Source organism: Xenopus laevis, chromosome 4S (assembly GCF_017654675.1).
Source record: "Xenopus laevis strain J_2021 chromosome 4S, Xenopus_laevis_v10.1, whole genome shotgun sequence".
Lineage (NCBI taxonomy): Eukaryota > Metazoa > Chordata > Amphibia > Anura > Pipidae > Xenopus > Xenopus laevis.
Window position 1 is genome coordinate 4,713,630 of NC_054378.1, and position 22,130 is coordinate 4,735,759.

Below are 22,130 nucleotides of genomic sequence, written 5' to 3' on the forward strand. Positions count from 1 at the left end.
ATTTCAGATTAACTAAGTAATATTAATTCAGGTTTGATTTTGCATTACTTTATTACATATATATTGAAAGAGATTGACAGGGTTGTACCTGGTGGTGGGGATGTTACTGTAGTAACACGTGTTGTAGTCCTTGTTGTAGTCACTGGAGTTGATGTTGTCGTTTTTGTGCAAGGTGAATTTGTAGCGTATCTTGTGATTGTTCCATTCTCACATATGGCATGGACACTACCTCCCAGTCCATCAGTAGTACAGTAGATTGGTTGTGATGTTGTATACATTGTAGCATCATACTCGCAACAACCTGTGGAAATGGCATTTTATATATTTTGTCATGTCCAATGATTTGTTTAAATAATTTAATTGGCAGATTATTTACAGCTCATTGACCTTTTCATCTAAGCTTTGCTCTTTTTCTTGGGCTGCACTAATTTCCTGCAAGGCTTCTAATATACAAATATTATAGCATAAGGGGTACATTATTTATAGTTGCACACCAGTTTTAATAATCCATGCAATACCAATTATATTATAGGACATACAGGGGCGATTCACTAACTTCGAGTGAAGGATTCGAAGGTAACTTTGGGCTACTTCGACCATCGAATGGGCTACTTCGACCTTCGACTACGACTTCGAATCGAAGGATTCGTAGTAAAAATCGTTCGACTATTCGACCATTCGATAGTTGAAGTACTGTCTTTTTAAAAAAAAACTTCGACCCCCTAGTTCGCCATCTAAAAGCTACCGAAGTCAATGTTAGCCTATGGGGAAGGTCCCCATAGGCTTTCCTAAGTTTTTTTGATCGAAGGATATTCCTTCGATTGTTGGATTAAAATCCTTCCAATCGTTCGATTCTAAGGATTTTATCGTTCGATCGAAGGAGTTATCCGATCGAACTATCTGCGCTAAATCCTTCGACTTCGATATTCGAAGTCGAAGGATTTTAATTCCTAGTCAAATATCGAGGGTTAATTAACCCTCGATATTCGACCCTTAGTGAATCGGCCCCTTATTATAACAGATTTGGATCTGCAAATGTAATGGGAATATTAATGCTTTGTAGTGGTCTGTATTGTGTAAATGTAAATTTAGTGGCACAAAAATGATGAAGGAATGTAATAGATTATGCTGCAATATATTTAGATTAGCAGTAATATACCTGTATCAGCAAAGCACTGTCTTCCTCCTCTGGTGCAAACACTAAAAGAAAAAGAAATGTATGATTATATTGTACTATGTAGTACTCACAGTCACCACATGGTTCCCTTTCTAAAATAAGAAATCTTTTATTTACTTCTTCATTTATACAAGGACATTGACAGGCTGTGCCACGGGATATGTAGCATTTTCAAAAAATATTATTTCCAATCATCATGCTGCAGTAGAGCCATTTCTTAGAAGGAAATTAATCTTTGGAGGGTAAATGGCTAAAGTAAGTGTCAGAGAATAAACCAAACGGGTCCTACAAAAAAGAATAAAGGGATTTGGGGAAGGGCAGGACAGGAAAGAGAAGAAGGAAATTAAGCAGTAAGGGGAAACATTATGGAGCAGGTGAGGATTTAACAACAGATGGAAAAGATCAAAACAGAAATAAAGTACAAATAGAAATTAAGGGGAGATACAACAGAAAAAAATAAGAAGCAGAGGCAGAAAGGATAGAAAAAGGAAGACCAGTAGACCAACATATAAAGAGAAAATATATAAGGTCCAAAATGATATGATATGAAAGGACACTTGAAGAGTGGAAAATCATAAGAATAACAATGACTGAAGGAATTCTGTGGCAAACTGGAAAAGGAAAGTCAAAAAGCACAGGAAGTAAAAAGAAACGATGAAAGGTATGGTATAATACAAATGTCCTCTTGTTACATGTCTTTTCAACTCACAAGTCCTCAGAACCCTGAGTTTTCTTTCATGACTAAACAAATTACTGCCTATGTTTTGTATATATTTCTTAAATGTAAAAGTAAATGATCTGATTTGTTAACTAATGCTCAATAGTGATGGGCGAATTTGGTGCGTTTTGCAGAAAAATTCGAGAATTTCCAGCGTAATTCACGAAACGCCGAATTTTGGCAGCGGTTTCGCAAATTTATTCGCTGGCGGCGAATCGCGGGAATATTTTCGCCTGGTGAATAAATTTGCCCATCGCTAATGCTCAAAACTTTCTATTTTATATCGCAAAATATAGAAATATGGCTTACCAAATTGTACAGTTAGCATCCTCAGGCTCTCTGGGCATCACTCCACCAAATGGATAATTCCTGCCTCTGCTATCATAACAGCAAGATCTCACACAGGTCATCCTTTCTTCATCAAAGTAAGGTCTGTCAGGTGGACATACTGGGTAGCAACCTATAGAAGTAAAGTAAAGTTGTTGTGACACCAGAAAGATAACCAACACATAGATGATGTTGCCAGCAAAGAGTAAAGGTTAATTCCTAAGTATGTAAATGATATGTTCATTATATTCAGATATTATCATCTGTATTAAAACCTGATATTTTGCAACCTCCATCTACATCTACAAAATAGGTTACAATGCTTCTGTATTGCGTAGGAAACTGAATCTCGAATTCTGTAAAAACATTAGTTGCTTGTTTATCTGAATTTCAAATTGGTACCTTCTAAGCCCACCAGCTTGTAATAGCACAATCCAGTGGGGTTCCTGCAAGTCCTCATGCATGGTGCTCCACAGGCTTGGTAGTGCCATTCACACTGTCCTTCAAGGTTGTAGTAATCACAGAACAAAGCTATTTTGGGGATAAAATCAATGTGTCAATAGGTTTGGTTTAAGCAACAACATTGCATTTTAGTAAACAAAAAACCAACCAGCTATTTTTCTATTGCTTTGCTAAAGCCTACAGTATGTCACAAATAGGCCAACCTGTCACTTTTTGTCACAGCCTACTTTTATTAGATTAGCCATTTTCCAGTATCCTTTTTATTCTGGCAGAGAAAAGATATATGTTATAGGCCTAAGGTAGTCAAGCAGCATTTGCTATTAGCCAAGTGCCAGCTTTTGTTCATTTTAGGGTACAGGCATTTGGGGGAAAATTTTCCTAACTGAGAGCATACATGTATGAATATAAATATATTTTCAATAAAAATGACTATGTATGTATTTTAAACACTTGTTATTATTGTAAAATTTTAAATTGAAATGATGACTATACTTTTTATACGTATAGATCACACAATATATATATAAAATAAACATGTACTTACGACAGAAATCTGGGGTTCTCCAGCTGACGCACGCACCAGCCTCACTACAGGCTTGAGCATATGCAGCAATTGCAGTACAGAGACACTCACAATCCCCACCAGTATCACAAGCACAAGCATCATTAATACATGTGCTGTAATATGGATTTGGGTTCACCTGGTTGGTTGGGGAGGGAAAAAAAAAAGATTTGTAAAATATTCACAATCATTTAAGTCAAATCCATTTTTAATAAAAATGCAGTTCTGAATGATATATTTGTATGTTTGGAGTTGTGTGTATGTGTGTGTGTATATATATATGTGCGTGTGAGAGTTTGATATAAAATAAATGTATTACAGAAGGTTCAGTATCATTAATCTATATTCAGATAAACTGTGTAAAATGTGTCCCTTCGATGAAATTTTTTTTGAAAAGCCGAAAAAATACATTGATGTCTATGGACGACAATTTTTTTCACCCATTACAGATTATGGCCATCATTTTTGCTGTGAAACCTGGCAAAAAATGTTGCTCATCGCTAGATATTAGAAGTCACAATAAATTGGAACAACATACAGCTAAGGGAAGAATGGATATCAGTCTAATTCAACTGAAATTAATTCTGTAGTGTTTTCTTAAATCTGTTACTGAACTTACGACAGCATGGCAAGCGGCAAAGGTGGTACCAATGATAACGCTGCACTTTTTCTCTGCCCATGGCTTCCTGTATGCGTTGGCTGCACAAGAATCGCCAATGGCCAAAGGAGCAGGACAACTTGTGGATTGTTTCCAGCTGTCTCCAAATTCCAATACATCTGAAACAATTGATAGACTTCTGGTGGTGAAGTCATTTACAGAGTTTCCATCATAGTTGCCGCATAAGCCACAAATTTTGCCCTGTTAAATAGTTAAATAGTTAAGTTAGGTTATAAAAAGACACTAGTCATCCAAATGACCCCAGTGCATACACTATATATATATATATATATATATATATATATATATATATATATATATATATATATATATACAGACAGACATATAGTTACACTGACATACAGTACATATAATATATCCATATGTGAAGCTGACTGTAGCCCTGGATGTTATGCTTTTCAAAGAAGCCAAACAACAAAACATCAACAGACAGAGCCCAGATCTCAGACACAATCATTGGGGCCGATTCACTAAATTCGAGTGAAGGATTCGAAGTAAAAAAACTTCGAATTTCGAAGTATTTTTTGGGCTACTTCGACCATCGAATGGGCTACTTCGACCTTCGACTACGACTTCGAATCAAAGGATTCGAAGTAAAAATCGTTCGACTATTCGACCATTCGATAGTCGAAGTACTGTCTCTTTAAAAAAAACTTCGACCCCCTAGTTCGGCAGATAAAAGCTACCGAAGTCAATGTTAGCCTATGGGGAAGGTCCCCATAGGCTTGCCTAAGTTTTTTTGATCGAAGGAAATGCCTTCAATCGTTGGATTTAAATCCTGCGAATCGTTCGATTCGAAGGATTTAATCGTTCGATCGAAGGAATAATCCTTCGATCGTACGATTGCAGAATTTGCGCTAAATCCTTCGACTTCGATATTCGAAGTCGAAGGATTTCAATTCCTAGTCGAATATCGAGGGTTAATTAACCCTCGATATTCGACCCTTGATGAATCGGCCCCAATGTGTCAACAGACACAAACACACTGCCCTCAACAGTAAGGGGCAGAATTACTAAGGTTCAAGTGAATTTTCAAAGTACAAAAAGTTTGAATTTCGAAGTAATTTTTTGAATATTTTGACCATCGAATAGGATACTACGACTTCGAATTTACTTTGATTCGAAGTAAAAATCGTTCGACTATTCGGCCATTCGATAATCGAAGTACTGTCTCTTTAAAAAAACTCGACTTCAATACTTCGCCAACTTAAACCTGCCGAAGTGCTATGTTAGCCTATGGGGACCTTCCAGGGCAATGTTCTAAGTTTTTGGCATTCTAAGGAAAATTGTACGATCGTACGATAAATTAATTTGAATCACACGTTTCGAAGTACTAGTATTACGATCGGAATACGACCGTAGGATGCTAAAAATCCTACAAATTTGAATTTAATTTCGTAGGATTCAATTTGATGGTCGAATTTTTAAGTATTTTACACTTCGAAATTCGACCCTTGATTAATCTGCCCCTATGAACCTCTTGCGTTGTTTCAAGTTAAAGTTCAGTTCCTGAAGGGGTGGTTTCTTGTTCTTTATTCTTTTCTATCTGAAAAAAAGATTCCCCACTATGTGTCTAATGTAGTTAAAAGTATAATCATGTCCCCGTGAAACCTACTTTACTAGCATCTACAAAAAAAATATATATTTCTGCATACTCAAGGCTAGGCTTTACTCAGATGTTATGTTCAAACTCAAGCTTTATTATTTAGTAAGTAGTACTGTATCACATACTGTACTTTAGAAAAACCTCAATAGACTATGTATCAAAATACTTCAATTTATATATCATTAATGTTCGATTAATTCTTCAGTATACATTTAAATATTTAATTATGTTTTTTGAGCTTACCTTAAAATCTGGTTGAAGCTTAATATAAATACTTGTTTTTTTATCCCACACCAGAACGATTCCATTCAGAGTCTCAATCACCAAAAATATACCCATCTGGTGCACTTTGTATGGCACATAAGTTCCAGAACCCGTAACCTGCACTTCAAATTTTTCTTCAGAAAGTATAAGTAAATTATTCTGCCAAAAAATGTAAGAAAAAATAGAGAAAGCAAATTAATAAAACAGTTAATAGTAGCAAAAAAAAGTACAACAATGGGAAGAATATACAAAATGAGAAGGCTTGACCAAGTCATCACTGCCACATAGTAGTCCTCCCCCCTCCGCATGTGTGAGCTACTGTGATGTTGTGTGCACCGGCATGTGCTAGTGCTTATTTTGTGCTTATTAAGAGGTCACATGGACATACCAAATGTGCAAATTTCTTCCTTACTTGACAACAATTTCTCTTTTTGGGAGAATTTTAAATATTTTAAGATATGAAGTTGCCCCCCAATGCATTTAGTTAAATACACCAAGTAATTCCTTCACAAAGACATCAGCTGGTAATATAATGCTAGAATTGTAAGAATTATGACTTACTCCAAGATAGAATCGAATGGACTTAGAACAAGTGGTTCCTGTGCTACCACATGGAATGTTTTCAGTGATGATGCGGAAGGTACCATTATTGGGATCAGCACAATAATCCTAATATGAAAAGAATAACATATAGTAAAATAAAAGGATGAACATCACTGATAAACTCACATTGGTCTAATCATTATTTCTTATGGTATTTTGACTGCCCTGGGAGAATAGGAGGCCAGAAGTATAAGGCCACTATTTAAAAAAAAAAAACAACTATAAATAATAAAAAATGAAGGCCAGTAGAAATGTTGAATACGAAATGTGCCTATTTCTTACCACTCCGTAATGTCTGCTTCCTATTTTTCTTTTCCCCCTTTTTTTGTTCTCTAGCTCTTATACAAAAGTACATTAAAGTGAATTAAGACAAACTCTTTCTAACATTAACTATGAACTCTTTTTCTCTCCAGATATTAATGTTGCCATAGAAATGACAGTAAAATTGAAAACGATGAATGTTTCTACAAAAGGGTAAGACTTAGTGATGGGCAAATTTGCGCTGTTTCGCTTCGCCGAAAAATTTGCGAAATTCGCGAAACGGCGAAAAATTTGCGAAACGGCACTGGCGTCTCGTTTTTGACAAAAAAAAAAATTTTGACGCCGGCGAATTTTTTCCGCGAATTTTCGCGAATTTATTCGCTGGCGGCGAATCGCGCTAATTCGCCGCGAATTCGCGCCTGGCGAATAAATTCGCCCATCACTAGTAAGACTTAATTACTGGCAATACATACTGCGTCTATAAATTAGATATGTATTTTATGGCAATGTTATGTATCACAGATGTAATTTTTTCTGTTGTGAAGCATTTTTGGAGCTCTCCGCAGGCTCTTGGAGCAATGCTGGGGTCATCTATTGCCTTCAGGACTTGAAAGGCTATTGGACATTTACTCACGTTTATCTTTGGACTTTCACAATGAACTGATTGGACTTTTAATCTCTTGGACCCCCAAGGGCTAGGCCCTTAAAATGTACCCCCAGGGCAATGGCTATTTGGGATTCCAAGTGTTCTACTTCACTTTTTTTTTTTTTTTTTTACTACAAAGATGTGGGGATGGGAGATGTTACCTAATTACCACTAATTATCGGTGGAGTTTACCCTTTAAGTAAGTACTGGAGACATACTTTGTTATCACTTGAGAAAGAGCCCAGCTCGAAACATGTCGTGACACAATAAAGCACTTGAGTTTTGCAGTAAAGTTCTGCGCATTGGACCTATTATTAACCACCACCTCTATTGTTTGATTATACAAAAGTACAGTCCCACCAATTATTTTGTGGCACAAGTCAACACCCTTTGTTGCCTTTAAATGTGAGTGTATACATCATAGACTTTTCAACATCTATAACAGAAGTGGGATTTACTTGAGCCAGGACATATTGACAGTCTCCACTGAAACCATATCTGTTGCTGTCGAATGTGTAATAGTGGCCGTCTCCATACACCGCACAGGTTGCCAAACAAGTCTCACCAGTGCAGCTCCACATTCTGTTTCTACAGGTGCTGTATGGAAGGAAAAAACAAGATAATTTTAGTTATCAGAGGTCACTGAATTTGACAACAAGATAGCACTAAACATTTTAGATTGTAAAGGGGAAGAATATAAATATAAACATCCAAACCTCCAAAAAGAATCAACACATTTAAATAAAAAATGCCCCGTCAATATCAACTAAACAAATCTAACCAATACTGCCCCTAAATTTGTTAATCCTTCTGGATTTAACAATTTAAATTAAAGAAATATGTCACTGAATGTCTAATTCAGAAATTAATACATTGTACAAAAAAGTAGACTGTTTTCTTATAAATTACCACATACAGTTTCACAAAGTTTAAAATATGCGCTGGTCAAATTACATCAAGATTAAAGGAGAAAATCTCACCCTTACACTTACTTTAACATGCTAAGTTTATAGGTTTCAGGGTCACTGAAAGTTTCTTTACATACTCGAGTAACTAACTTAAAATTAATTTGTAGCAATGAGACTTAATGGAAGATCATATATTTCATATTTTAGCAATTGTGCTTGACTTTTTGCTGTATATCTAGCATCTGTGATATGACACTGAATATTTCTCACATTTTCTTTATTTTCAGGTATTTACCATTGGTTGCTAAAATGGTATTGAAAATACTCAGCCGTGTTTTTTTCACATTGCTCAAGAACATTTTCAAGTACAGTAAGTTGCAAGATTTCCAGTCAAATAAATACTGATATGCCCATTGGTCTGAATGAATGTTTGCAACTCTGAGCTTCCAAATTGTAATAAAAAAAATGAAATTGGAAAAGTTGAATATTTAAATATCTGCTGTAGAAACCAGATTAAACTACATTAAAAACAAATCAAATATAAACCAGATGCAATCCAGAAACATACAGGCAAGTTAATTGGCTTCTGATAAAACTGACCCTACACTGTAAATATGATATGGAGCCTGGGCTGTAAACTATACTTAGGCACTGATGACTGATGTAAATAATATATCCTTTCTGTAAGGTGCTAAATAAATAACAGATCATAAATTAAAGATTAAAGTTGGAAACACAGTGCTAAATTATTATAATAATATTATATGGTAGTTTCTCATTCATGACAGTTACCATGTTTTGCATGAAACTCTAATCGAAGAACCCTCTGCATAGGCATCATTGTTGTACACGCAGGGGCACTGATCCTCTGTAATACATCCGTCCGTTCCATTTGCTATGAATCCTTCAGGGCACATGCAGCCAGACACGCATTGAGCGCTGTACTGTAAGGAACGTTACAAAACAAACTAAGCAGACTGCTAATAAAAATATACACCCTGCAGTTATATCAGCATAAAAGCAGCTACAGTTAAAAATACATAGTGATTGGCTTGATAAGGCTGAACATGGTTCCCTATATAACACATATTGGATAATTTTGATGTATTGGAATACTGTTGACTTCTGCCAAAAATGTATCAAGTCAATTGATATTCCTACAGCCTTGTTCTTTATTCATCTTTGCCAAGTTCATCCCAGCTTACTCACAAATAGTGATTGGCAAATTTGGGGCTTTTTCGCTGAAAAATTAGTGAATTTCCCACGGAATTTGTGAAACGGCGAAAAATTTGCATCAATTTATTTTGGACGGCAGTTTCGAATTTATTCGCTGGCGGCGAATCACGGGAATTCTCCGCGAATTCACACCTGGTGAATAAATTTGCCTATCACTACCCCCAAATAAAAAAAGCTATGATACCAGGAACATGTGTAATTACAGTAATTGCAGCTTCTACCAAATCGAATTCTTTAAAATGTAAGCCTCTGTAACTTTATCAACACATTTGATTAGATTGTAGAACTTACACAGTTCATATCAAGAGTCTGACAGCTTTTCTCACATTCCACACCAGTGGTGCTAGCACTTTGGTTAGCGCAGTCAAAGTAGACCTTAGGGGACTTACACACTAAAAGAAAAACAATAACATAAACAATCAATATAAAAATTGACATTATTAGTTTCAGCATGGTCAGTGGATGGGGTCTCTTTACTACCAAAGGGGGAAAAAAATAAATAAGAAAAATTAATTTGCATTGTCACAGAAATTCAGAACGCAAATAGCATACTTCAATTCCTTTTCAATTAATTGGTTTAAAAAAACTCAAACAATGAATGATATGTGTTTCTGACCATAATCCTTTCTACATTGGGAGGCCACTGTCCCTTCTGTCTATAAAGTAAAAGAAGTAAAGCGTAGCTCAGTGCCACTTGTTCCAAAACCTTGGGTCTACCCTACTTAGGGGAACTAAAAACAGGGAAATAGAGAAGGTGCAACATAAGGAAACCAAAAAGTAAGGGGTGATCTTGCACTAGCACCAAAGGGCTTTGTACATGACCTACTTGATGTTTTTATCTCATTCTGACAATCTGGTACTGATAAATGTTTCAGTTTGTTATATCTAATATAAGTAATTCTAAAACAATTTGTTAAGAAAAAACCTTTTTTTGACTGTCAGAAAATACTACAATTAATAACAAATATGAAACAGTTTGAATTAAGGATTCTCAGTTCAAATGTAACACATTTAGCTCTATACTCACCTATAGAAAACATAAAAAATGTCAAAGTAGATAAAGAGCAATAAATTCATCACATTCAATATTTCCTTAAATGCTAGTCATAATTGAAATGGTTTACCTTTCGAAAGATTAAGGTGTCCAATGCAGTCCAGTTTTCCCAGAGAGCAGGTACTATAGTAAAAATAAATACAAACTTACTAGACTACATAAAATATAGCAATAATGAAGAATACTACACTGGGAAATGCAAATGTGTATCCTTACTTGAGGGAATTTATTATTGCATTTCCTCATTAGTCCTGTATGTGCTAACATACTGTAGTTGTGTGCTGGTTGACCACAAGCTTGAGTATCACCCACCCCTCAGACTTCCAATGACTTGACATTTGATAGAAATCATGGAAAGAGATGGAGGGCGTGTGGCTAGATGTCAATCTGCAGGAGAATGTTCTAGAGAATGTATGTAGATCATGGGAAGGGATTCGGCAGAATTCATGAACCATTTATTTGTTGACAGGGTCCACTACCCATGAGGCCCAAGTGATAATTTGGGCACCATGGGGGAGGATCCTGTTAACTTAGTAGTACAGGCCATACAATTACTGATGGTGACCCATGTTATAGGTGTGTTATATATTTTATCGTAATAAGAATGTAATGATGATGCAATAGTCCTTTTTCACCTGAATAAAATTGTGTTTGACACGTCTCTAAGATGTACAGTGTAATTCTTGCAGACATTATTGCAGCTTAAACATGGCTTGCGGTAGCACTTGTAAGCATATCTCTTGCCCAGACAGCAAAAGGACAACACTATCAACTAGGAGATATACCGAAGACTACAACAACATGTTTCAATTATACATCAACATTTTTACTATAATTCAGTTATTACAGCCATCATTCAGAAATAAAAATACATCCCCAGTTAAGCAATCAACTAAACAAACTGGATTTTGTTTTTGCTTGTTTGTAAACGTGTGTGGGTTTTTTTGTATTTAAAAAGCATTTACTTACCACAGTGCTCCAAGTTCCTTAATTGTTTCTCCAGATTTCAATAGTTTTCCCCTGAAATAGCAGGGACATTGGTCACGGGGAACACATTTGCCATACTCATTAAGGTAGGTTCCATCTGCACAAATGCAGCCATCAATGGGCACAAAGTCGATATTGCAAGTGACATCAAGCTCACTGAGGGAACGGCAAGTAGGCTGGCAGGCTGTGACATTGTAGCTGTACTTCATGGTGCTTGGGCATTTGGTGGAGACATCTGGTGTAAACATTGGGATGTAGAAATGAGGAATTAGGCATTTTTACTGAATGCAATAATATGTTATACTGATGGTGATAAGATAACAAGTAAAGAAAGCATTGGCCTCCTTACAAACAATTACCCCAAAAGTTGTAGAATTAGTGGGATTTACTTCCATGAGTAGTTTCAAGTTCTGAATGGAAACCACAGGTAAGAGCACAGTTATGCCTCCTGTCTAAACCCTACCCACATAGTGTGCAAAACCAAGCAATGCTGTCATAGCATCATAAGCCAATTTTATGTCTCAAATTCAGTGAATTAAGCTGGTATTCTATATATATAACCCCGCCTAATGGTGTCTTTGGAAGAGATCATGCTAAATTAAGATAAAAGCAGGTTAGTACTGACGATGGACACTGCCTTGATGGGGCACGTCAGCTTATGCATACTTTGTACAAACGTTGTAACTAAAAGTGTCTCTTTTTACTAAATGTTACCTTTAAGTTGTGCAAAAAATTTTTTTCCCTGGGGGCTATATATTGGAGTGCTGGGGTAGTATGTATATCAAGTCACACCTAAGTGCACCCAATAAAAAAAGGGATAAGCTGCATTCTAGTGTGTTTTCTGTATTATGGGGAGTTGGCTCTCTCTTGAATGCTTGCTCTCCCAACCCCCACCTAATGGTGTCTTTGGAAGAGATCATGCTAAATAAAGAGAAAAACAGCTATGGTCTTTCTCCCCCCCAAAGATATTCTCTTTTTCTCATAGTTAGGACTGATGCATGGACACTGCCTTGACGGGGCAAGCCATCTTATGCATAAGCTCTTTTTACTACGTTTTCACTGGGAGATATATATATATAATGCCCAAGTTCTTCTTTGAGAAGAGATATAGACTAAAGAAATAAAATATCAATATTCTAGGACCGTATAAAGACATTCATATGATTTATATAATAGCAGCCAGTACAGCTGTTTCTGTTCTAATAAGGAACAAGAAAAGCGAAGCACCGGGAGAATTCAGTAAAATGTAAAAAAATGAAGTTTTATTCAATAGACATGTAAAAACCAGTTACAGCAGCAACCCGTGGCTGCCCGCTTAACGCGTTTCGTGGCGTCCTGCCACTTCATCAGAAGCTGTCGGCAGCCAACCACCAACTCCTTAAAAACCCCCTGTAGACACACCCACCAAAATGTCATTAACCCCATGTAAACCAAAAGTGCACAGAAAATCTAAAGCAACAAACCATATAAGCAATGAATAACAAAACCAATAGACAATTATACAAAATTAGTTACATAAATTGCAACAATAAGGTTAAACAAACTTAATATTAATACAGAATGTAACCCTGTGCTTGATGAATCCATACATGATCCAAAAAACATTACGAGCAGAAAAAGTATATATAATCGTAAATTAAGTAAAAATAAAACTAGAATTAAATATACATATATATATATATAAATATGAACCCCAAAACTACAAAAATTACTAATATAACGACATAGAGTGAAGGAATCTAAAAGGACATTAGTTAGGCCCAGTATTAATAAAAACATGATAATTCCCATTCCCTATTCATCCCACCATTTACTTCTATGGTTCTCAACTGATGAATCCAGAACGCCTCCCTAACTAGCAGCCTCCTATCAAGATCCCCACCCCTCACATCAGGAAGGGGCTCATCTATAATTTGGAAATGAATATCCATTAGTCCCCCATGTTTCTCTATAATGTGCTTGGCTACGGCAGATTTATTATCTTTTCTTCCCACCGCAGAAACATGTTCCAAAATACGTGTTCCTACCTTTCTCAATGTTTTACCCACATACTGGGACCCAGTATAGTTCGCTTTTACCGCTATATCGATGACTGTATTGGGGTTTGGGATGGGGATGAAGCTTCCTTGCAAGCATTTGTTCAATACTGTAACAACAAGGTGATGGGGTTGGCATTTACTATGGAAACACATGATACATGTATTCCTTTTTTGGATGTACTGCTAATGGTTAGGGAGGGGAAGATTTGTACGGATTTATACAGAAAACCTATCACCCGCAATACTCTGCTACATGCAGAGAGTGCACACCCGGTCGCGTGTGTACGTGGGATTCCCATAGGACAGTTTACACGACTAAGAAGGATTTGTTCTACTTGGGACGATTTTCATACCCAGGCTATGGCACTGTGGGATCGTTTCATTGAAAGGGGGTATGAGATGGAGGTGGTAAGGTCAGCCTATGAGAGGGCCGTGGCATTGGACCGTGAGAGTTTGCTTTCTGACGGTGGTTCTAAATGGAATAAACAGTTGAATACTCAGGGACGCAAGGGAACAGGGATTAGATTTTGTACTACATTTAGCAAAGAAACATGGTCATTACAACGCAGCATAAGAAAGTATTGGGGGGTGCTACTCCAGGACTCGACACTTGCAAAGGTGTTGGATACACAACCGTCCTTTGTATTTAGGAAGAATAGGAATGTGGCGTCGTGGATTTCACGTAGTCTTTACAGTTCTAAAGATCGTGGTAATTCTCACAATTGGTTAAAGTACAAAGGGAATTACAGGTGTGGTAGAACCAGGTGCAAATCCTGTAGACTTCTTCAGGTTTCAAAAGAATTCTTGGCCACAAATACTGGGAAAGTCTTTAAGATTAATAAATATTTCAACTGTACATCGAAGGGGGTTGTATATTTGGTTACATGTGTATGTGGGTCCCAGTATGTGGGTAAAACATTGAGAAAGGTAGGAACACGTATTTTGGAACATGTTTCTGCGGTGGGAAGAAAAGATAATAAATCTGCCGTAGCCAAGCACATTATAGAGAAACATGGGGGACTAATGGATATTCATTTCCAAATTATAGATGAGCCCCTTCCTGATGTGAGGGGTGGGGATCTTGATAGGAGGCTGCTAGTTAGGGAGGCGTTCTGGATTCATCAGTTGAGAACCATAGAAGTAAATGGTGGGATGAATAGGGAATGGGAATTATCATGTTTTTATTAATACTGGGCCTAACTAATGTCCTTTTAGATTCCTTCACTCTATGTCGTTATATTAGTAATTTTTGTAGTTTTGGGGTTCATATTTATATATATATATATGTATATTTAATTCTAGTTTTATTTTTACTTAATTTACGATTATATATACTTTTTCTGCTCGTAATGTTTTTTGGATCATGTATGGATTCATCAAGCACAGGGTTACATTCTGTATTAATATTAAGTTTGTTTAACCTTATTGTTGCAATTTATGTAACTAATTTTGTATAATTGTCTATTGGTTTTGTTATTCATTGCTTATATGGTTTGTTGCTTTAGATTTTCTGTGCACTTTTGGTTTACATGGGGTTAATGACATTTTGGTGGGTGTGTCTACAGGGGGTTTTTAAGGAGTTGGTGGTTGGCTGCCGACAGCTTCTGATGAAGTGGCAGGACGCCACGAAACGCGTTAAGCGGGCAGCCACGGGTTGCTGCTGTAACTGGTTTTTACATGTCTATTGAATAAAACTTCATTTTTTTACATTTTACTGAATTCTCCCGGTGCTTCGCTTTTCTTGTTCCTGAAATTTTGTGACCGTGTGGGATGGCGGCTAGCTGTACAGCACGTCTGAATTCAGTGTCCGGTAAGTGCTCCCACTAAAACATACTTTTTCTGTTCTAATAAGGAATGCTTGGAGACATGTCCACAACTTACCACAGTTAGTATCTCTCCATCCTGTTATTAGAACTCCCATTCTAGCACAGGCATGTACGTAAGATGAGAGAGCTGCACACATGTGGTCTTCACTATTAGCATAGTTGCAAGAGTCATACATACAGTTCTGGAGATAAATGAAAAAAAATCCTTAGTCACGTCTACCTAAGCAGACGTAAGGAGCTAAGCAATACATTCTTTGTTATCCAAAATGTTTGAGACCTAGGTTTTTCCAGATGAGTAATATTTCTTTAATTTGGATCTCCATACCAAGTCTGCTAAACATCATTTATATGTTAAAAAAAAACATAGGATTTTTCGCCTTCAGTGAAGATAAATTATTGCTTAGATGGGATCAAGTACTCTTTTATCATTACAGAGTAAAAAGGAAATCATTTTAAAAATATGAAATACTTGATTAAAATGTAGTCTGTGGGAGATAACCGATCTCATACCTGTACAGGTATGGGACCTGGTATCCAGAATTCTCTAGAGCTGGGGCTTTCCAGATAACAAATCTTTTCATAATTTGGATCTTCAAAACTAAAGTCTATTAAAATAATTTAAACCTTAAATAAACCTAATAGGCTGGTTTTGACTCGAATTCATTGTATCCTAGTGGTTTATAAAAATGTTTATTATGTGGATAAAATGGAGTCTATGGAAGACAAACTTTATGTAATTTTGAGCTTTCTGGATAACAGGTTTCCATTTACCGGATCCCTTACCTGTACCATAATTTTGTTTATGCCCATGAAATATTAGATTTATAAATATCATATGGAATATAACACATTGTCATACCGTTTTGTATAGAAGTGGATCCACTACAGAATGGCATGCTGCAAATGGTCCTGCATGGTCAGTCAACTTTGAGCACCAGAACTGAGCATAATTTGCTGTAAAAATACCAAAGTACTAAATTTAACATTATATTAATATTAAAAAATAAGACTGAATTTACAGAGGGTTGAAATATTCTCCTTTTTTGAAATATTCTACATCTGAATGCAAATGATGAGCTTTTTTATTTTTTCTATATAATTTTCAGTGGAACACTTTCAGATCAGACTAGGATGAATTGTCACTCATAATCTCCTGAATAATGAATTTTCTCATTGCTGTATTGGGTTGTAAGAATTTAAAAAACGGTTGTAAAAATAGTGAGATTCACAATAACTGCAAAATATATATTTTGATGTGATTGTGATTCAGAACACATTTTCTTAAAAGATTATTTGCTTCTAATCTGAATTCACTGATGTTAAAAACAGATGAAAAATTCAATTGTTACGTATTTTCGGCTGTTCTTAAAACATAAATTGTACACATTTATCCAAATTTGGGTCAGATTCAATATATACATTGTTCAAGTATTTTTTTCGGACGTAATTGATTCATGGACTAAAAATTGCTTGGGCCTATGAGGAAGAAAAGTTGGTTTAGGATGGATTAGTCTGTGACTAACCATAGTCAAAAATTTTGATTTAGTAAATGATGGAATGGGGCATATTCCTCATAGGCTACAATGTATAAGAAAGCATTGAACAATTTTAATATGACCATAATGTGGGGAGAGCTAACAAAGTATTTAGAATTTTTTTTTTTAAATTTTCAAATTTTGCCAAATTGCAATATAATTTGCAAGTTTTGCAACACCATTTTTACTGTTCTAGTATTAAAGTATGTAAAACCAAACCTACCATTTTCAACACTGAGTGAGCATGGATCATCAAAGTATGATAAGACATTAGGGCAGCTTGCTTGGGTCTTCCAGGTATTACCGAAAGAGGAGGCCGTCCCTTCAATAACTCCACTAAGTACTTTGAAGTCATCCATTTGAACATTATTGTAATCACCACAGAGTCCTGTCAATGATTAGATAATAAAGGGTTTTTTGCATGAAGAATGGAAATAAACCAATAATTTATTTTGAGTTAACAAAATGCAGTTTAGGTAAGAATTACTATGTGACTATATAATAAGAAGTATTGGAGTGTTTGAAGTTGTAAATATTACTGTGCAGAGTAATTAAAAGTAATTAGACAATATTGTACATTTACTTACCAGACACTTGTGCCCTCCACTTTGGCTCTAGATAAAGGTACACTTGCATTACTGAGCCTAACTGAACCTCCACCTGAAGTCCTACAGCTGTTTGCACAATGATGTAGAAGGTCGAAGGCTGGAAGATGGTTACACTTGCTGTGAAAAAAATTAAAGCACAAAACACAGAATTTGAAACAAATCTGTTGGAAAACCTAGTATGCCTATTAAATGTCTTGGAGCCATTTGTGATATAATTTGTTATTTGGACCAATAATCATCTTAATTTTCTGCATCTTGACAGTTTGTCTTTTACTAACAACTTTTGGTCTCCAAAACTAATTATAATAATTAAAGTGAGGTCTCATAGTGACCTATAAAGTAGCAGCACTTATCGATACTCCAGGACTGATTAGTATACAATGCTAGTTTGAGAACAAAGTTTGAGGTACACTGCATTTCATTTTAGTACTAAGCTTTCAACCTAACAATATTTTCATTGACATATTCAGATGGTTTACACTGTCAGTAAGCCCTGCTCATTGTTTGTAATTTATCAACCAATTCTGCATTATAAGGCGAGTATTGTAGCATGTTAGTTTGTTGTATTATGGAAACAACTAATACCCTCCATATACAACAACAAACATTGCCTCCCTCAAGATAATTTGTGACCAAATTATAAAATATTTTAAAACAATCAAACGGACTTGATTTGGATTTGTTTGATTTGGATCTAAGCTTCATTAAGCATTTCTTACACTGGGAGCAGGGAGAGAGATTAAGCAAATCAATGGAAAGTCACTAGAACTACTGATATTTTAACAATCATTTTTCTTCACCATCTAGTCAATCTAATTCAAGATTATTCACTCTCATACATCAATGGTGTTATTTACTAAAATCTGAACATTTCTCATTATTTTATTAAAACCACTCCGACCAAACTCCCACGCACATTTTTACTTTTTTAATCAATAAATTAATAAAATAATGGAAAAGTCCAAATCATACAATTTTTTTCAGATGTGATGCCCAAGAACTCCAACTTTTTTGAATTATTGCCAAAGATAATAATAGTATATTCAAGAATTGCTGTGTGCTGCCATTTAACCCACTATCAAATGTTATGAAGCCATTTCATAAACCAGATGGTTTTTGTGTGGAATGATTGGTGTATTTGAGCTTTCTGACATACCTGAGGAGATTGGTAGCTGGGAGAAGATACCATTCACATCTACACTGCCAGTGGGCTGAATTTCAATAACCTAACAAATATGCAAAAAGCATTTATGTTTAGAAAATACAATAATTCTGCCACTAACATTTTTTTTTTCAATTTAATTGTCATTGATTGCTTTACCTCATTTCCATACTCTAAAGCGATGATAATACTTTTTAAGCAAGTTGTAGTGTCTTTGATTTCACACTTTCTCAGTTCTCCCACCACACTGAACTGCTTGTCACTTGTCTAAAAGATAATAGAAAATAAACAATTTCACTCAAGTGATGCAAGAGGATAAGCCCAATGCTATAATGTATCTCCTTCATGATATGTGTAAAAAGCGATTACCTTTTATTTATTTTTTAACTTACACGCCCTTCTAAATAGTTGTGCATTTATTATGATATCAAAAATAGTAAAACTAGCTATGCCTCTACTGTTAAAATGTTTTGAAGCCAAGATTTATAAGATTTTCAGTACATGGGCGCTGGTGGATAATTCAGGCCAATTTGTACCATAGATATTGGTCAATACATTGAACAGACAGGTGAAAATTCCATCTGATAATGCACCCTGCCTATACATGGTTCCTCAGCAAATAGTGAAGTGAAATAGAGCTACTCCTCGTGACCCTCTCATACTATTAATACCAATACATATTTGATTGATGCATGTTTGGAAAAACGGAAGTATTTTCAATCTGAAATGGTCACTGAAACCCTAAACAAGAAACAGCTAATATTGTAACACTTGACAGTGAGAGCAATTGAATTATTGGAATGTCACAACAACATAAAATTCAATGTATAATGCAAGAACCCAGTATGAGCAAAGTTTATAGCTTCTTTGTACCTTTGCCAGGACATAGCTGCAATCACCAAAAAAGTTGTAACGATTGAAATCAAAGGTGGTGATGTGAGATCCTCCAATAATTGAACATGATCCAGAACAATCTCGGTCAACACATTTCCATTTTCCTCTATAACATGTGCTAGGGAGAAATATAAAGAATTTGGTTATGCATTTAACATATCTATTTAGTACAGGCATTTTATGTTATGACAATGTTCAATAAAGTCACCCTTCCGGTGCACCAAAACAAAAACGATATTGTCAGTTGCAAACACAGATGAGTATGTACGAAAGATGTCCTACCATGTCTGACACTGTGCAAAATAGGAGCTTCCAGAATTGTATACATTTCCGTTATAAGCACAGGAACACTGGTAGCTGGGAATGCACCCTGAGTTGTTAATGTCATCCCACACAGTTCCTTAAAAATAATAAGAATAAAAAAACAATGTAAACAATTTTACATAAACTATTAATTATAGCAAAGTAGTGTTTATTTTCTTTTCATTTCTGCTTGAATTATGTCTAGTTTGTGTGAACAGGTGCTGCCTATGGAGAATAATTTAACTATGACTGGTAGAGTGTCACGCCCTTTCGAATACCAATGCAGTTAAGTATTAATTCTTTGCATAAAATTAACCACACTTTTGTGAAACTGAATTAAATTTAAGCTTTAATGTAACTTTCTATGCTGCTTATTAAATGCTCTTCTTAAAAATTTACCATCTGGACAAAAGCATCCATCTGTGCAATGTCTGTCACAGGATAATGAGCGGTCAGGATTGCTGCAGGTGTCTGGACAAGCTGTTCCACATTCTCTGTACTCCATATTGTAATTACATTGTAAAGCTAGGAAAATATAAAACATTATGTTATTCATCACATTTAATATAGAAATGGTTTACATGACAATTCCAGGTGTATTTTGCCAAATCCAAAGGTATTTATTGACAGGAGAGGAAGAAAATAAAACACAGATATCCAAACCAAACTCACGGCACAAATCAGAAGTTCTCCAGTTGCTTGGGAAGCCCCCAGCATGAGCACATTGACGGGAATATTCTGTGAATGTATTACAGAGGCAGAATCCAGTTGAACTACTTGCACATCGGCATCGGTCCTGTACACAAGCATTTATGTATGGAGCAGGATCGACAAGAAGGTTGCAGGATGAAAATGATGGACCGGACAAGATCACCTGGCAAATGCTGCTCTGTAAAATGATTTTAAAAGAAAGGTATATTTTATCTTGAAATTTTTTAAAGAAATAACTTAAAGGGATCCTGTCATCGGAAAACATATTTTTTTCAAACAGCATCAGTTAATAGTGCTACTCGAGCAGAATTCTGCACTGAAATCCATTTCTCAAAAGAGCAAACAGATTTTTTATATTCAATTTTGAAATCTGACATGGGGCTAGACATTTTGTCAATTTCCCAGCTGCCCCAAGTCATGTGACTTGTGCCTGCACTTTAGGAGAGAAATGCTTTCTGGCAGGCTGCTGTTTTTCCTTCTCAATGTAACTGAATGTGTCTCAGTGGGACATGGGTTTTTACTATTGAGTGCTGTTCTTAGATCGACCAGGCAGTTGTTATCTTGTGTTAGGGAGCTGTTATCTGGTTACCTTCCCATTGTTCTTTTGTTTGGCTGCTGGGGAGGAAAGGGAGGGGGTGATATCAGTCCAACGTGCAGTACAGCAGTAAAGAGTGATTGAAGTTTATCAGAACACAAGTCACATGACTTGGGGCAGCTGGGAAATGGACAATATGTCTAGCCCCATGTCAGATTTCAAAATTGAATATAAAAAAAATCAGTTTGCTCTTTTGAGAAATGGATTTCAGTGCAGAATTCTGCTGGAGCAGCACTATTAACTGATTCATTTTTAAATATTTTTTTTCCCATGACAGTATCCCTTTAAGGTCATATCTCATTTATCCCTTTATATGTCGTAGCTCATTGTTTGCATTTACACGTAGAGCTGCAGTAGTTCCCTAAAATAAAGTTTTCTCCCTAGACACCAGGGAAAATGCAATGCTTAAAACACCAGCAATATACAATATGTATGGCCTTGTTTTTATTTATTAATGAAACATACAGATAAAGAAAGATTCCTGCACAGAATATACTTTGCTGCATTGCTTATTCTTTCTGAAAAAGTATTTTCGCATCTCATGCTGGCCTCTTAACTGTGTCCAATGCTATACAATTGGTATCTGACAATGCTCCAAAAGCAAGTACTAAGGCTCTAAGGGGGCACCAAAAAAGGTAAGTCTTCGGTTTATTAACCAATGACTTGTGTTTGGGAAATGGTTGTGTTTTGATTCTGTTAGATTAAAAATATTGAGTGCAGTTCAGAGCTCAGGTTTGGCAAGTGTAAAGCAGCAATGACCCATAGGACCCTGTTCCTAGCAATATTCTCTAAATCTATTCTGGAGTGCAACCTGTTGGGGTACATGGGAGAGACAGGATACACAGTATGAAAAACATGGCTGTTTGTGCCTAATTTTTGCACTTTCCTCCATTTGTTGTCATTTGTAATGTAGCCATGGAGTAAAAAGGTTGGGAACACATAGCTAGGACTTTAAATGAACTGAGTT

At 35.9% G+C, this 22,130-nt stretch overlaps 1 protein-coding gene across 1 annotated transcript in view; it reads right to left on the minus strand.

The window, feature by feature from the left end:
* The window catches only part of LOC108714924 (mucin-5AC-like), a 40,533-nt gene that overhangs the window by 12,681 nt on the left and 5,722 nt on the right, over positions 1-22,130 (minus strand). Inside the window, exons 7-29 of the mRNA XM_041561911.1 lie at positions 20,530-20,746; positions 20,257-20,382; positions 19,837-19,954; positions 19,534-19,672; positions 18,820-18,927; positions 18,655-18,724; positions 17,478-17,615; positions 17,114-17,278; positions 16,215-16,309; positions 15,411-15,537; positions 11,473-11,725; positions 10,574-10,626; positions 9,741-9,841; positions 9,006-9,157; positions 7,764-7,902; positions 6,357-6,464; positions 5,775-5,954; positions 3,866-4,105; positions 3,229-3,385; positions 2,625-2,753; positions 2,205-2,355; positions 1,160-1,200; positions 89-301 (exon numbers count right to left, since the gene is read on the minus strand). Of these exons, the coding sequence (XP_041417845.1) occupies positions 89-301; positions 1,160-1,200; positions 2,205-2,355; positions 2,625-2,753; positions 3,229-3,385; positions 3,866-4,105; positions 5,775-5,954; positions 6,357-6,464; positions 7,764-7,902; positions 9,006-9,157; positions 9,741-9,841; positions 10,574-10,626; positions 11,473-11,725; positions 15,411-15,537; positions 16,215-16,309; positions 17,114-17,278; positions 17,478-17,615; positions 18,655-18,724; positions 18,820-18,927; positions 19,534-19,672; positions 19,837-19,954; positions 20,257-20,382; positions 20,530-20,746 (3,220 nt within the window). The remainder of the gene's footprint in view (positions 1-88; positions 302-1,159; positions 1,201-2,204; positions 2,356-2,624; positions 2,754-3,228; positions 3,386-3,865; positions 4,106-5,774; positions 5,955-6,356; positions 6,465-7,763; positions 7,903-9,005; positions 9,158-9,740; positions 9,842-10,573; positions 10,627-11,472; positions 11,726-15,410; positions 15,538-16,214; positions 16,310-17,113; positions 17,279-17,477; positions 17,616-18,654; positions 18,725-18,819; positions 18,928-19,533; positions 19,673-19,836; positions 19,955-20,256; positions 20,383-20,529; positions 20,747-22,130) is intronic.